We start from the raw sequence: 14,779 nt of genomic DNA on the forward strand, positions 1-14,779 counted from the left end.
TGGTTCTCTCCGTGTATGTTTGGACGCCCGTGCTGTAAATGAAAAGCTTATTTCACAGAATGACCAGGCACCTACAATTAAAGAAGTCCTCTTACTACCACATTCTACTCGAAGAGAAGTCTAGATTGCTTACTGGATTTATGTATTACCAGCAAACATACATTTTTTGCAGATTGCCATTTGGATTGTGCAATGCAGGTAAATTACTCATTAAAGCCCTTGAACGATGTCTTACAGAAGAAGTTAAGAGCTTCACAACCAGGTATATCGATGTTTGTTGAGAAACTAATGTCTAATCTTTTGCAAGCAGGTTTTCTTGTAAATCTGGCAAAGTCACACTTCTGTAAGCCCAAAATCCTATTTCTAGGACATATTACTGATGGCAGTGGGGTGAAACCTAACCCGCTCAAAACTGAAGCTAGTAGCAAATTCAAATCTTTAATTTTCTCACTTTTTAAACCTTCTAAAAGCCTGTATAGATATAGTGGGATAACACTGCCTCTGTTATGTTCTGATGAAGTGATAAGCTATGGACAGTCAGGCACGTAAGGCTCCATCAAGCCAGTTTCTATTAATTTTCGTATCTACATATATAAGTGAGTTATAATTCAATTCTCAATAGCCATAAGAAGATGAAATGCATAGTACCGGTATCATAATCAAGCAAGCTGATAAGTAATTCAACATACCTGACAAATCAACACATTGTGCTGGTAGATACCGTCCAGTTCCCTTCACTCTGTACGAGCGTCCCATGACCATACCTTGCACCAACAGTTTCTTGAAAGGCTCAGGGTGTGGCACTAGCCCTTTAGAGTGTAGAAAATGATTGAAGAACCGTGCATAATAGAGGTGGAGTGCAGCTGGAATCAGAGGAAAACGAAATAGATAGAACTGCTTTCTAAACAAAAATCCACAGGTTGCGTACACACGAATCCAAAAATGTTATGAATTCTTTGAAACTCACAATTAAATTTTCAGTTCCAAGTGTTATACGCAATAAAATACAAGCAGACTGCTTCCTCTAGACCAAGAAAAGATGCCTTTTAACTTTTATCTTCCTAAGACAAGTTTACAAAAATCTTCTCAATATGAACCCAGTCTGATAATTTTCCCAAAGGAACTGATAAATAGAAGAAGAAGAAGAAGAAGAAGCAGAAGAAGACGAAGAAGAAGAAGAAGAAGAAGAAGAAGAAGAAGAAGAAGAAGAAGAAGAAGAAGAAGAAGAAGAAGACATTCAAATTAAAACTAAATGGAAGATTTAGCTTTCACAAACTTAAAACTAGTTCCTAAAATCTGACTCAATCCATGTTTTAAAGCAAAGAATTTGAAATAATTAAGTAATGATAAAATAAGTTTGTAAAGATGGGAAAAAGGAACATCTTGGTGGAATGATGAAGTGAGAGCAGCTTGTAAATGTAAAAGGAAGGCTTATAAAAAATGGCCCCAAACAAGGGCAGATGCAAACACGGAATTGTACGTAAATGAAAGAAACAGAGCGAAACAAATAGTTAGTTGCTGAATCCAAAAAGAAATCATGGGAAGATTTTGGTAATAACCTGGAAAGACTAGGTCAAGCAGCAGAGAAACCTTTCTGGACAGTAATATACAATCTTAGGAAGGGAGGGAAAAAGGAAATGAACAGTGTTTTGGGTACTTCAGTTGAACCCATAATAGATCCCAGGGAATCACTGGACAAGTGGAGGGAATATTTTGAAAATCTTCTCAACATAAAAGGACACCTTCCCGGTGGTGTCGCGAACAATAAATCTCATGGGGAGGAAAATGATGTTGGTGAAATTATGCTTGAGGAAGTGGAAAGGATGGTAAATAAACTCCATTGTCATAAAGCAGCAGGAATAGATGTAATTAGACCTGAAATGGTGAAGTATAGTGGGAAGGCAGGGATGAAATGGCTTCATAGAGTAGTAAGATTAGCATGGAGTGTTGGTAAGTACCTTCAGATTGGACAAATGGACAAAAGCAGTAATTGCACCTATCTATAAGCAAGAGAACAGGTAGGATTGCAACAACTATTAAGGTATCTCATTGATTAGTATACCAGGCAAAGTATTCACTGACATCTTGGAAGGGAGGGTGCGATCAGAGGTTGAGAGGAAGTTAGATGAAAATCAGTGTGGTTTCAGACTACAGAGGGGCTGTCAGGATCAGATTTTCAGTATGCGCCAGGTAATTGAAAAATGTTATGAGAGGAACAGACAGTTGTGTTTATGTTTTGTAGATCTAGAGAAAGCATATGACAGGGTACTGAGGGAAAAGATGTTCACCATACTGGGAGACTATGGAATTAAACGTAGATTGTTAAAATCAAAAGCATTTACGTTGACAATTGGGCTGCAGTGAGAACTGATGGTAGAATGAGTTCTTGGTTCAGGGTACTTACAGGGGTTAGACAAGGCTGTAATCTTTCACCTGGGCCGATGACCTCGATGTTAGGCCCCTTTAAACAACAAGCATCATCATCATCATCATCAATCTTTCACCTTAGCTGTTCGTAGTTTACATGGATCATCTGCTGAAAGGTATAAAGTGGCAGGGAGGGATTCAGACAGGTGGAAATGTAGTAAGCAGTCTGGCCTATGCTGATGACTTAGTCATAATGGCAGATTGTGCCAAAAGCCTGCAGTCAATATCTTGGAACTTGAAAATAGGTGCAATAAGTATGGTATGAAATTTAGCCTTTCAAAGACTAAATTGATTCAATTTTCCACCTTGTTGATACATTAGTTGCTTAAGGCATGTTGGTCAAAAGGGTACATGTTTTGTATATTATTAACATCTTCAGCCACATAACACTGTTTACATGAAAAATTCATATATTGACAAGGTATCAATACTTTGAGAGAACGTGTTCTTAAAAATAGCATAAGAAGATTAAATGACAAATGTGGGATGTAAATCAAAGACCATTATTATTATTATTATTATTATTATTATTATTATTATTATTATTACTCTTTTGTCGTGTCCAGTAACCCTCATCAGCAGTTTCCCATGATCTACCCTATAAGAAGCCTTGGATAAGTCCATAGCAATAGAGACCATTTGACTTCTTGAATCTAAAATATCTGCTATATCTTGCTGGCATCTTACAAGGTGAGCCTTACTGGAATAACTTTCCTTAATCTGAACTGCCTTCTAGTAATTTTGCCAATGTGTCTAATATAATCAGAAAGAATGCTTTTCCAGAGCTTACAAGCAACATATGTCAAGCTGACTAATCTGTAATTTTTAGATTGATGCTTTCACAGCCAATAATTGTAGACATGACAATAAGCTTTGAGCTTTCACCATGTCAGAAAACATGGTGAAGTTCTTTACATTTCGCAGAGAACTTTGCACATTGTCTTCAGAAGAAAATCTTGTCTGTTCACGAGCAAGACTTTAGAAGTCTGTTTTCTGATACGGCAAAAGCCCAAAAGCTTATCATGGTCTGTAATTAACTGCCTTATGTTTCTAATCCTTTCCTTTGTACACCATGGGCTACTATAGCAACTCCCCATCCATTTGATATAACTCCTTCATGCCAACAGTAATCTTGCTATTTGTTTTACGTCGCACCGACACAGATATGTCTTATGGCGACGATGGGATAGGAAAGGCCTAGGAATGGGAAGGAAGTGGCTATGGCCTTAATTAAGGTACAGCCCCAGCATTTGGCTGGTGTGAAAATGGGAAACCACGGAAAACCATCTTCAGGGCTGCCGACAGTGGGGTTCGAACCGACTATCTCCCAATTACTGGATACTGGCCGCACTTAAGCGACTGCAGCTATCGAGCTCGGTAATTGCAAAATTTTGCGTAAAATGTAAATCCCAAGCACAGGCTTAGAAAGCAGCCTTTATACAACTGACATGTCACTAGAGTAATGTGTAGAACAGAGTTCCTTCAGTGCATCTTACGGGGCTCACAGCTTATCTGTTCAAGTAATGCTAGTCAAATGGGATTCATGAGCTGAATCCATCATAATTGTAACTTTTTCCCCGTAGAGAGATTGAAGTGAGCCATTTAATTGGTTTCTGTTCTTCTTGGAATTATTTCCTTACTTCAGTATAATTATGATGAAGTTGCTACTATTTATGCTCAACAAAAACTCACTACAGAATTGATAATTTTCTGTGTCCTTACTTCAGTATAATTATGATGAAGTTGCTACTATTTATGCTCAACAAAAACTCACTACAGAATTGATAATTTTCTGTGCAAAGTGGCATGCATAGGTTTAACACATTGACTGCCAGCACACACAGCTAGAAATGTCCTGGTGGCCAAAGCTTTCTTTCTACTGTGCATATAGTAAATCAGAAGTAAAACAATATTCGAAGAGATATTTCACTGAAGTGTTCAATATACGTTCTAAATACAATAAAAATTCATAGCATCCGAGGTACCGCTGTAGCCCCACAGAAAAGTTCACTGCATGGTTTGGATAGATGGCCAGAACGGTACAATCTTTTGGTACTCGAAGCTTGTGTTGCTTGATAGTACTCATATGAGGGCTGTAAATAAAGTAGTGACTGCGTAGTCCAGACACTCGCGAGAGATCGGGCATGCAGAAATAGGATATGGGAGCTGTTGTCGATGTGTAGTGTGCATTTGACGGGCATCCAGTTGGGAGTGTTATTGCTGTGTGGTGTTGAGTGAAGAGTGAGATTTCACCGCTCTAAAGCATGTTTTCAAAAGGTGATCAGCGTTCATGGATTCAAGGCTGCCCATGGCAAAAATGCATCAGAATGATATCGAGAATTATGTGAAGCCTTTTGTGAGAATGTATTACTGTAATGAACGGTTGCACAATGGGTCAAGGTGTTTCATGTGGGTCGGAATGAGACTGCGGATTTGCACTGCACAGGTTGGCTGTCCATTCCTCAACATCAGATTGACATGGTGAGTGGTCTCGTTTCCATAGATCATTGAGGGACTGTCCACGAATTATCCTTAGAAGTTGGTCTAAGTCACCAAATGGTGTGGCACATACTGATGAAATGTCTTAACATAAGGAAAATTGCGTCCCGTTGGGTTCCACATCAACTCACCGACATACAGAAATGGCACCAGTATGCACTGGCTGGTATCCACCTGTACAGATACCGCAACGAAAGAGACGTATTTATGCAGCGTATTGTCACCATTGATGAGATGTGGACACGAGCCTACGAGCCTGAATTAAAGCATCAGTCAAATGAATGGCGTCACCACATCCACAGAAAAAAAAATGCTTTACCAGATTGAATTTTAAATATATCATGGTTGTCACTGAGAATGCTTCTACCCAGTAGTGTAAAAAAGGCGGAGGTGACCATAAATGCAAAATTTGCTCAAGTTTATGCTAAATTTATTGGGTTAAGCATCAGGCATCAGCTCAGAGAAATAGGTGTGGTTGCAAAGTTTGGAATGAACCGATAGTACGACTCAAACCCATCATCTCCCAAATCCTGAGCTTGCGAGTTAGCTAACCAGGCACACAAAAGCGCATGGCTAAACTGGTTGGACAAATACTTGCATATTGCTGATAAAAGGAGGTTGGGCTAATAAAAAAATAAAAGCTATAATTTGGAAACCAAGCATGCCAGGATTTGCTACGAGGCCATAGCGGTACACTAGCATAGCAAAGTCAACAGCTGAGCGGTCCGAAATCCCGGCAGGGAAAGTCATATAACAACACCTGTCAGCGGTACTTTGTACCGCCATGGCCTCACGACAAACTCACTCAGTGGTACAATGTACTGTTCCGAAACATTACGGAAATAAAAACAGCATAATATACAATACTAGCAAGATACCCGTGCTTCGCTACGGTATTATACTGCAATTTATAATTAAATACTTAACATTTTATAAATAATCCTCCGAAATTCGCGATCTGACTCGTTTTCTGAGAGATTACGGCAAAGTTCCTCACATTTTTCAATCTTTCTTTCCAGCAATCGATTTCGAAATTCCCGGGCTAGTTCCAGGTATTCCACGCGGTCCCTAAATCTTTGCCATCTTTTCCTATAAGCATTTTTAGTATGGATCAAATCCTGAAGGAGATGCGGCGTGGTGTCGTCTTGGGTACCTTGGCGGTACTGAACCCGCGGCCGGACTGTATTCGTGGTCATTACCAGACCACGGCCCGTTTCCAGCGCGGTCCGCACAATCTGATGACGGTCCAGAAAATTATTATTATTATTATTATTATTATTATTATTATTATTATTATTATTATTATTATTATTAATAGATGTTCTAGACCCCACAGCAGGATGCAAGACCGCTACTTGGCGGTAAATTACATCTGCTGCCACTGTCATTGTTGAGCATGTGACCAGCAGCAATGTCGCGCCTAGGCAAGTGTGCGGTATTTCTGGCGATACGAATGACATACTTCCGTGCATTATTGACCTTATTATAGAGGTGAACAATTTGACGGTCAATCTCGTTCCTATCGTTTATTTCAAATGTGCTTAAATTATTATTTATATGCCAGGAGAGTCTACTGTAATCTAAGAACGTTCTCCCAAGGAAAAGATGGCTGCTGAAATCGAACGCAGGAAAGATAAAAAATGATCGTTTTATGATCAGAATAAGTACATCGAAAATCTACAGCCTGTTTCCATTCATTCGACAGGGTCAGGAATTGAATGAATAAAGCCCCATCTAGCGGCGACAATGCGAATTGTGCCGGCTGCCGAAGCACTCCTCTGGAGCAATGGTCGATGAATGACAAATGAAATGAAATATTGGACAGTGTTGCTGGAATGAATGATGACAGGAAAACCGGAGTATCCGGAGAAAAACCTGCCCCGCTTCCGTTTTGTCCAGCACGAATGTCACACGGAGTGACCGGGATTTCAACCACGGAACCCAGCTGTGAGAGGCCGCCTGAGCAACGGAGGCTCCTTATAAGTACATTATGAACAGTAAAATCAATTGGTCTCACCTCATTTTACACCCCACCGCCGTTAATTTTATTTACTCCCTCCCCCAAAAAATTAAAAGAAGGAGTGTTTCCCTTTTTTAAAGGAGATTCCAAGCACAAATGTTCACGTCTATTACCCTCAGTTTTGATATATAAGAAACCTCACACGAATAATTCACTTTTTTCACTTCATTTCACCCTCCCCCTCCCCCGCCAAGTGAATATTCCGGCAAAAACTTACTTGTTTCTTTAATACTAAAGGATTTTCTAAATACCAATTATCAAGACTATAAGTTCTTAAGTTTTGATTTATGTGTCCCCGTGAAAGGAATTCAACTCTTTTTCACTCCCGCCCCGCAAGATGGTTCCTCCTCCCCACAAACCGCGTTTTTCTTTGTTTTTAAAGGAAATCCAAATACCAATTTTCACGTCTGTAACAACTTTATTTTTATTAGATGTATGTATTCTCATACAATTTAGTCAATTAATTTTTCAATTCTTTCAAGCCACCCCCCCCCCCCCCGCTTCATTGGATTTTCCGAAAATACGTGTTTCTTTACTTTTAAAGCATATTCCAAATATCAAATTTCACGTCTGTAACATCATCATTTTTGAGATATCAGTAGCCTAATTAAAAGAAATCAACAACATTTTCAGTCACTTTCACCCTCCCCCCACTCCACCCAAGTGGTATTTCCGAAAACTAAGAATACACGTTTCTATATTTTAGATACAGATTAAAAAAATACCATTTTTCACTTCTGTATCATATTAAGTTTTTTGATATATACTGTAGAAATTCTCATTTTAAAACTTCAATCCTTTTTAATTCCCCTTAAGGAGATATTCCAAAAACAAATCACCTATGTTACTTTACATTTACAGGAAATTCCAAATACCCACTTTTTACGTCTGTAACATTTTACCTTTCTCAGATATTCTGTAGATATTGTCTTTCGAAAAATTCACCCCAATTTGTCACTCCTGTTTAACCGCCATTAATTGGATTATCCAAAAACAAAAAATACGTGTTTCCTTATTTTTAAAGGAGATCCCATATACAAATTTTCAGTTCTTTAATATCTTCTGTTTCTGAGATATATATATCCTCATTAAAGGCATTCAACCCTTTTACACCCCTCCTATTGGGATTTACAGAAAACAAAAAATACGTGTTTCTTTATTTTTAAAGGAGATTCTAAATACCAGTTTTTAATCTGTAAACTTTTAAAGTTTTAATATGTAGACACACTCATTTTAAAAATTCACCCTCCTTTTCACCCCCCATTATTTGGACTTTGCAAAAACGAAAAAATACCTGCTTCTTTATTTTTAAAGTAGATCCCAAATACCAATTTTCAGGTCTGTAACATCTTCAGGTTCTGAAATATAAGTAGCCTCATTAAAGGCATTCAACCCATTTTTCACCCTTTTCCACACTTCCCATTGGGATTTTCCGAAAACAAAAAAATACGTGTTTCTTTATTTTTAAAGGAGATTCTAAATACCAATTGTTACATCTATAAACTATAACAGTTTTGAGATATAGATACACATATTTTAAAAATTCACCCCCATTTCACCCCTCCCCCCCAATGAATTGGATTATCCAAAAACAAAAAATACGTGTTTCTTTATTTTTAAAGGAGATCCCAAACACCATTTTTCAGGTTCTGAAATATAAGTAGCCTCATTAAAGTCATTCAACCCATTTTCACCCTTTTCCACCCTTCCTATTGGAATTTTCCAAAAACAAAAAATGAGTGTTTATTTTTAAGTAGATTCTAAATACCAAATTTTACATCTATAAACTTTAAAAGTTTTGAGATATAGACACTCATTTTAAAAATTTCATCCCCCCTTTCACCCCCCCCCCCCCATTATTTGGATTTTCCCAAAACGAAAAATACCTGTTTCTTTATTTTTAAAGTAGATCCCAAATACCAATTTTCAGGTCTGTAATATATTCAGTTTCTAAGATATAAGTATTCTCTTTAAAGGCATTCAACCCATTTTTCACCCCTTTTCACCCCTCCTATTGGGATTTTCCGAAAACAAAGAATAAGTGTTCCTTTATTTTTAATGAAGATTCTAAATACCAATTTTTACATCTCTGAACTTTAAAACTTTTGAGATATAGATGCACTTATTTTAAAAATTCACGCCCCTTTTCGCCCTCGCATTAATTGGATTTTCCAAAAACAAAAAAATATGTGTTTCTTTATTTTTGAAAGCGATCAAAAGTACCAATTATGAGGTCTGTAATATCTTCGGTTTCTGAGATATAAGTATTCTCTTTAAAGGCATTCAACCCATTTTTCACCCCTTTTCATCCCTCCTATTGGGATTTTCCGAAAACAAAAAAATACGTGTTCCTTTATTTTTAATGAAGATCCTAAATACCAATTTTTACATCTCTAAACTTTAAAGCTTTTGAGATATAGATGCACTCATTTTTAAAATTCACCCCCCATTTCACCCTCGCATTAATTGTTTTCCCCAAAAACAAAAAAATATGTGTTTCTTTATTTTTGACAGCGATCAAAAGTACCAATTTTGAGATCTGTAATATCTTCAGTTTCTGAGATAAGTAGCGGTATCCTGATTAAAGGCATTCAACCCCCTTTTCACCCTTTTTCACCACTCCTATTGGGATTGTCTGAAAACAAAAAAATACGTGTTTCCTTATTTTTAAAGAAGATTCTAAATACCAATTTTCACATCTGTAAACTTTTAAAGTTTTGAGATATAGACACACTCATTTTAAAATTTCACCCCCCTTTTCACCCCCTTAGCGACGGAATATCCAAAAATCCTCTCTTAGCGAGCACCTACATCTTAATATGAATATATCCCCAAACTTTCATGTCTTTATGTCCAGTAGTTTTGGCTCGGCGATGATGAATCAGTCAGTCAGTCAGTCAGGACAAGCTACTTTATATATATAGATTTACATCATCATATGGATCAATAAACAACTTGCTGCAATAAAATTCAGTGAAAACAGGGGTTAATACAAAACATAATTGAATCTAAAAACTGTGTTAACCTAAGAAGAAAAGAAATGAAAACAAATTATACAAATGGAAACGAACAATAAGTGCACATAGCGAGGTTGCGGACCTCTTAGTCTACAAAATTTTGGTTTTATAACAATTCAAAACAGGACGAAATCACAGTGTTGAAAATTCAGGCCGAAAGTCTACCTTTGTAGAAACACCATCACATCGAATGGCTAGGAGGGGAGTGGGAGTGAAAAAGTTTGAGAAACCAAGCCTGAGATAATGTGCAGGTGAAATGCATGTGACAAGTGATGGAAAAACGCAGATGAAATTTAAAACTTTAGAAGAGCAGCAATTCTCAATTTCTTCTCAGTCTAGTGGTCCCGTTCTCGATTATCGTTTCACAATGTTGGCTGGTTTGTTCGCCTTATTTTAAAAGGTCGGGAGGGCGCGACAAAAATTGAGAAGCTGTTTTTAGATTCAATATGTTTTGTATTGTACTGGTTACGACCTGTACATAAGTATCTTTTGAGCATAAGTTACGTTTATTTACCACGCGTAATGTTCCGAGCGCGGATGGTTTGTTTACCAACAGCGATGACCAGCTAGTGAAGTGTGACGACTGTGAGCTGTGACGTAGCCACAGGGGCTAGCTAGGCCGCCCGCTCGACTCAACATGTGTTGCCAGCCTTGACTGGTATTTTCTGGATTCCACGTCACTTGTTCTAGTGAGTTTGATGGAGAAAATTTGGAAATTTCTATAATAATTGTGCTAGCGAGTCGAGCGATATGTCATCTTGTTTGGGATCACCTAAACGTCCCAATACTCGAGTTTCAAGCAAATCCATCGAGGGATTCGGGAGATATTCAATCAAACCATATTATGACGTAGACATCCCGGATTGAATAAAAAGGGGACCTACTGTAGCCTATACACACAGTCTCAGCTGAGTAGTCAGCGAGGACACTCTTGCTGCTACTATCATCGTGGAACTCTGTCATTATACAAGTGTGGGAAGACGATTCTTCCGAGTTTTATAAAGTGGACTCATAAGACTTCGAGTGTGGTAGAAATTTTTCTAAGTCTTCATAATTGAACTTGGAATATTTACAAGTGTTCATTGAATGGACTTGTATTTAGTTACGTGTCATCGAAGTTGGAATTTTTCTAAGTGTTAACTAAATGGACTTGTATTATTTCCATGGGTTCGAGACCCAAATTCTTCTAAGTGTTCACTGAACATTATTTACGTGTCTTCGAAGTTGGAATTTTTCTAAGTGTTAACTGAATGGACTTGTCTTATTTACGCGTCTTCGAAGCTGGAATTTTTCTAAGTGTTCACTGAACGGACTTGTATTATTTACGCGTAAACGAGATTGGAACTTTTCTAAGTGTTCGAAAAATGGACTTGTGTTTTTTACGTGGAATATTTGCAACTGTTGTGAAACTCATTCTTCTAATAGACAGTGATTGATTAACATTGTCAGTGATGAACTTTAACTTTCCAACGGCTTTGAACAAAGTTAGGATTTCACTTGCATTTACTCAAAGACTTGTACATTTGCCAGTGTTGGTTTAAAAGACTTATAAATTTCGTCAGTGAATTTATTTATGTGAATGGACTTGTGTTTTCGTCAGTGGTCACTCAAAGACTTTATGAATTTCACCAGTGATTAACTTTAAATATATTCAGACTTCCCAGTGAATGGACTTGTGTTTTTTCGTTCGAGTTTAGGCAAAGACTTGCACCTTCGCCAGTAATGAACTTTGAGTTTAACTATAATTTCGCAAGAAGGGACTTGTATTTTTCGTTGCCAAACGTTATTCAGAGACAAAGATTTTCCTAGTGATGAACTCTAAAATTATTAATACCACTCATATCATTTTAGGAGTGCTGGAAGTCTTGATGTACAATTATCAAGATCTCTGCTTATAAGTTGATCATCCAAGGTGTTCATGGACTCAGTGCTACTAGTGACCTTGGGAACATCAATCCTCTGTCTCATTGGGCTGAGGTAGTGCATAACTATCTACAACATCGCCTGGATCATCGGGGTTCAACCCGGGCCTCAGAGTTCGAGACATCTCTACTCTGTTACAAGTGACTATTCTCATTTTGGTTCCGTATTGAAGTTGACGTATGTCTCAAGTGTTATTACAATATTATAAGTCCACCTGTTCAATACAATACATTGTACAATACATACAATGTATTGTATTGAACAGGTGGACTTATAATATTGTAATAACACTTGAGACATACATCTCTACTCGCCGTCAATCCAGACAGTCCAGCTGCCTCTGTCTGGAGTATCTCGAGTCCCTGAAATCCCTGGAGTCTTCTGGAACGTGCTTCAACCAGCTTGGCTTGGTGAGTTGGAGAACCCAAGCCATACTATTGGAATACGAGGAAGACAGTCCATTTCTACTTAGAGGTGATGGGCAAACTCATGACTTATTTGAATAAACTGTTATACAATCAGAGTCAAAGTTTTTCTGTAGATAGGACCCTACCTCCTGTACCGAGCCCTAGCTACAATTAACCCAGTTTTTCACCCTGAGATCTCTATTTCATGCCCCTATCAAATTTAATCTGAGAGTCGGGCTCTTTTACTGGTACAGTATTAACCCCTGTTTTCACTGAATTTTATCGCAGCGAGTTGTTTATTGCATATGATGATGTAAATATATATTGTGCTGTTTTTATTTCCGTTATGTCTCTCTTTTGTTTTTTCATTTGCTCCTTCATTATGTTTTTGGCACATTTTTAGCTTGTATTATGTAAGTTACTTCAACTCCCACCTTTTTCACTGAAGATAGCTCAAACGAGTCAAAACATGTTTGAATTTGATTACTCCATCTAATGATGGAATTATGTGATGTATTGAATTAGGAGGATACACTTAATTATACCTTTCTAAAGTGAAAACCATCAATACGGAATGATTCTATTATCTTGTAATAAGCTTATTCATCTACTTATGTTATTCCACACCATCTCTTCTCTGAGAGCTCAGAACATACAGCTTATAATATTAAAATCTAATTTTTATTTGAAAATTGTCCACCTTTTCAATACAATATATTTTCTTTCCACATTAGAACCTTTGAATTATTGTCGATTGTATTAATGAGAAAGTTTTGCCCTTTTTGGGGGGCATCATCAGCCATGTTTCTTAACTCAGAATCGTAAAAAAATTATTCAAGATCCTGTTTATATTAATCTTATAGTATTCCTTAAAATGCTATATTATGAAAGTTAAAATATGCTTTTAGCATTACATAAGTGTCCACATTTGACTAGATAATGATGGCCAGTGGGATTGTGCATATACATTGAGTAAATCCTAAACCTAATATAAAAGTTATGAAATAACACTAAAAAAACTATCATTTAAAATTGTTGATCAACTTTGGCATCTTTAGCACTCAGTCTTATTGTCCACTGGTGTATTAATTCATTTTTGAACACGGATTCTTGAAAATACAATTTTAGTTCACATTGGAAAATTCTCTAGCAAAGTTATTATACTATCTGAACATCTAGTAAATTTTGTTAACAAATGTACTTAAAAACACCATTAACATTATAAATAAACTAATAGCTAGGTTTGTAACTTATTGAAAGATGTTTGCCTCGTACATCGGACAGACAGAATGTAGTTTTTCAACAAGATATTTGGAACATTTTAATGTAAATAAACATAATAAATTTTCAGCCATGAGCTTACACATGAGGGAAACCGGGCACACCTACACAACAATAGAACAAGATTTAACAATTCTGAAGAATTTAAGAAGGCAAACTAATGAATGAGTATGAAAATATCTACATTTTTTAGACCAACATTTTAATAAAAACCTCACTTTAAACAATACAATAGACACCAAAAACCCTGTATACGAGCTAATTCCACAATTATTACAAATATTAACGATTAAATAGAGTACCTTTAAAAACGTCAACAAATCTCCTTTCATAAAAGTCCCCTTCACAGGCCGCACACAGATACAACACCAGGCGCACAAGTTCAGCTACAGCCAGTCGATCCAGTAGTGTCACCAAAACAAGCCAGCCGCAAGAGCGACGAGGGGGTAAGTAATAGATCGAGCGTGATTCCCCATTAAAGTAATAATACACACTCCAATATTAAGAAATACATTTCTTCTCATTCCAGACTCCCATTCAACTTCAAATCAAAGCGACAGAATTCCATCTTTAACATAACAAATTGAGTAGTCCCCTATTTGATCCTCGTTAACGATAAGTGGCATGCTACCCCAACAGCTAAACAACAACAAGCAACTTAACAACTCAACAACATCCAAATAATACACTTGCTAAGTTAAAAACTTCAGAGGTGACACCGGATTTGACAGCATAATAATAGGATCAAGAAATAGTGACTTTTAAAGATTTTTATAAAAATTGACAGGATATGCCCTGTTAAACACCAATGTTAATGGTGTTTTTAAGTACATTTGTTAACAAAATTTAATAGACGTTCAGATAGTACAATAACTTTGCTAGAGAATTTTCCAGTGTGAACTAAAATTGTATTTTCAAGGATACGTGTTCAAAAATGAATTAATACACCAGTGAACAATAAGACAGAGTGCTAAAACATGCCAAAGTTGATCAACAATTTTGAATTGTAGTTTTTTAGTGTTATTCCAAATTTTTATATTAGGTTTAGTATTTACTCAATGTATATGCATAATCCCATTGGCCATCATTATCTAGTCAAATGTGGATACTTACGTAATGCTAAAAGTATATTTTAACTAACATTCATAAAATAGCATTTTAAAGAATACTATAAGATTAATATAATCAAGGTCCTGCATTTTTTT

At 36.8% G+C, this 14,779-nt stretch overlaps 1 protein-coding gene across 2 annotated transcripts in view; it reads right to left on the reverse strand.

Annotated features, from left to right (window-relative positions):
* Positions 1–14,779, reverse strand: part of LeuRS-m (Leucyl-tRNA synthetase, mitochondrial) — a 144,391-nt gene that overhangs the window by 44,987 nt on the left and 84,625 nt on the right. For both annotated transcript variants that reach the window (XM_067145231.2, XM_067145230.2), the window contains exon 7: positions 690–863. In XM_067145231.2, the coding sequence (XP_067001332.2) occupies positions 690–863 (174 nt within the window). The remainder of the gene's footprint in view (positions 1–689; positions 864–14,779) is intronic.

The sequence above is a fragment of the Anabrus simplex genome, chromosome 4, assembly GCF_040414725.1.
Source record: "Anabrus simplex isolate iqAnaSimp1 chromosome 4, ASM4041472v1, whole genome shotgun sequence".
Taxonomy (NCBI): domain Eukaryota; kingdom Metazoa; phylum Arthropoda; class Insecta; order Orthoptera; family Tettigoniidae; genus Anabrus; species Anabrus simplex.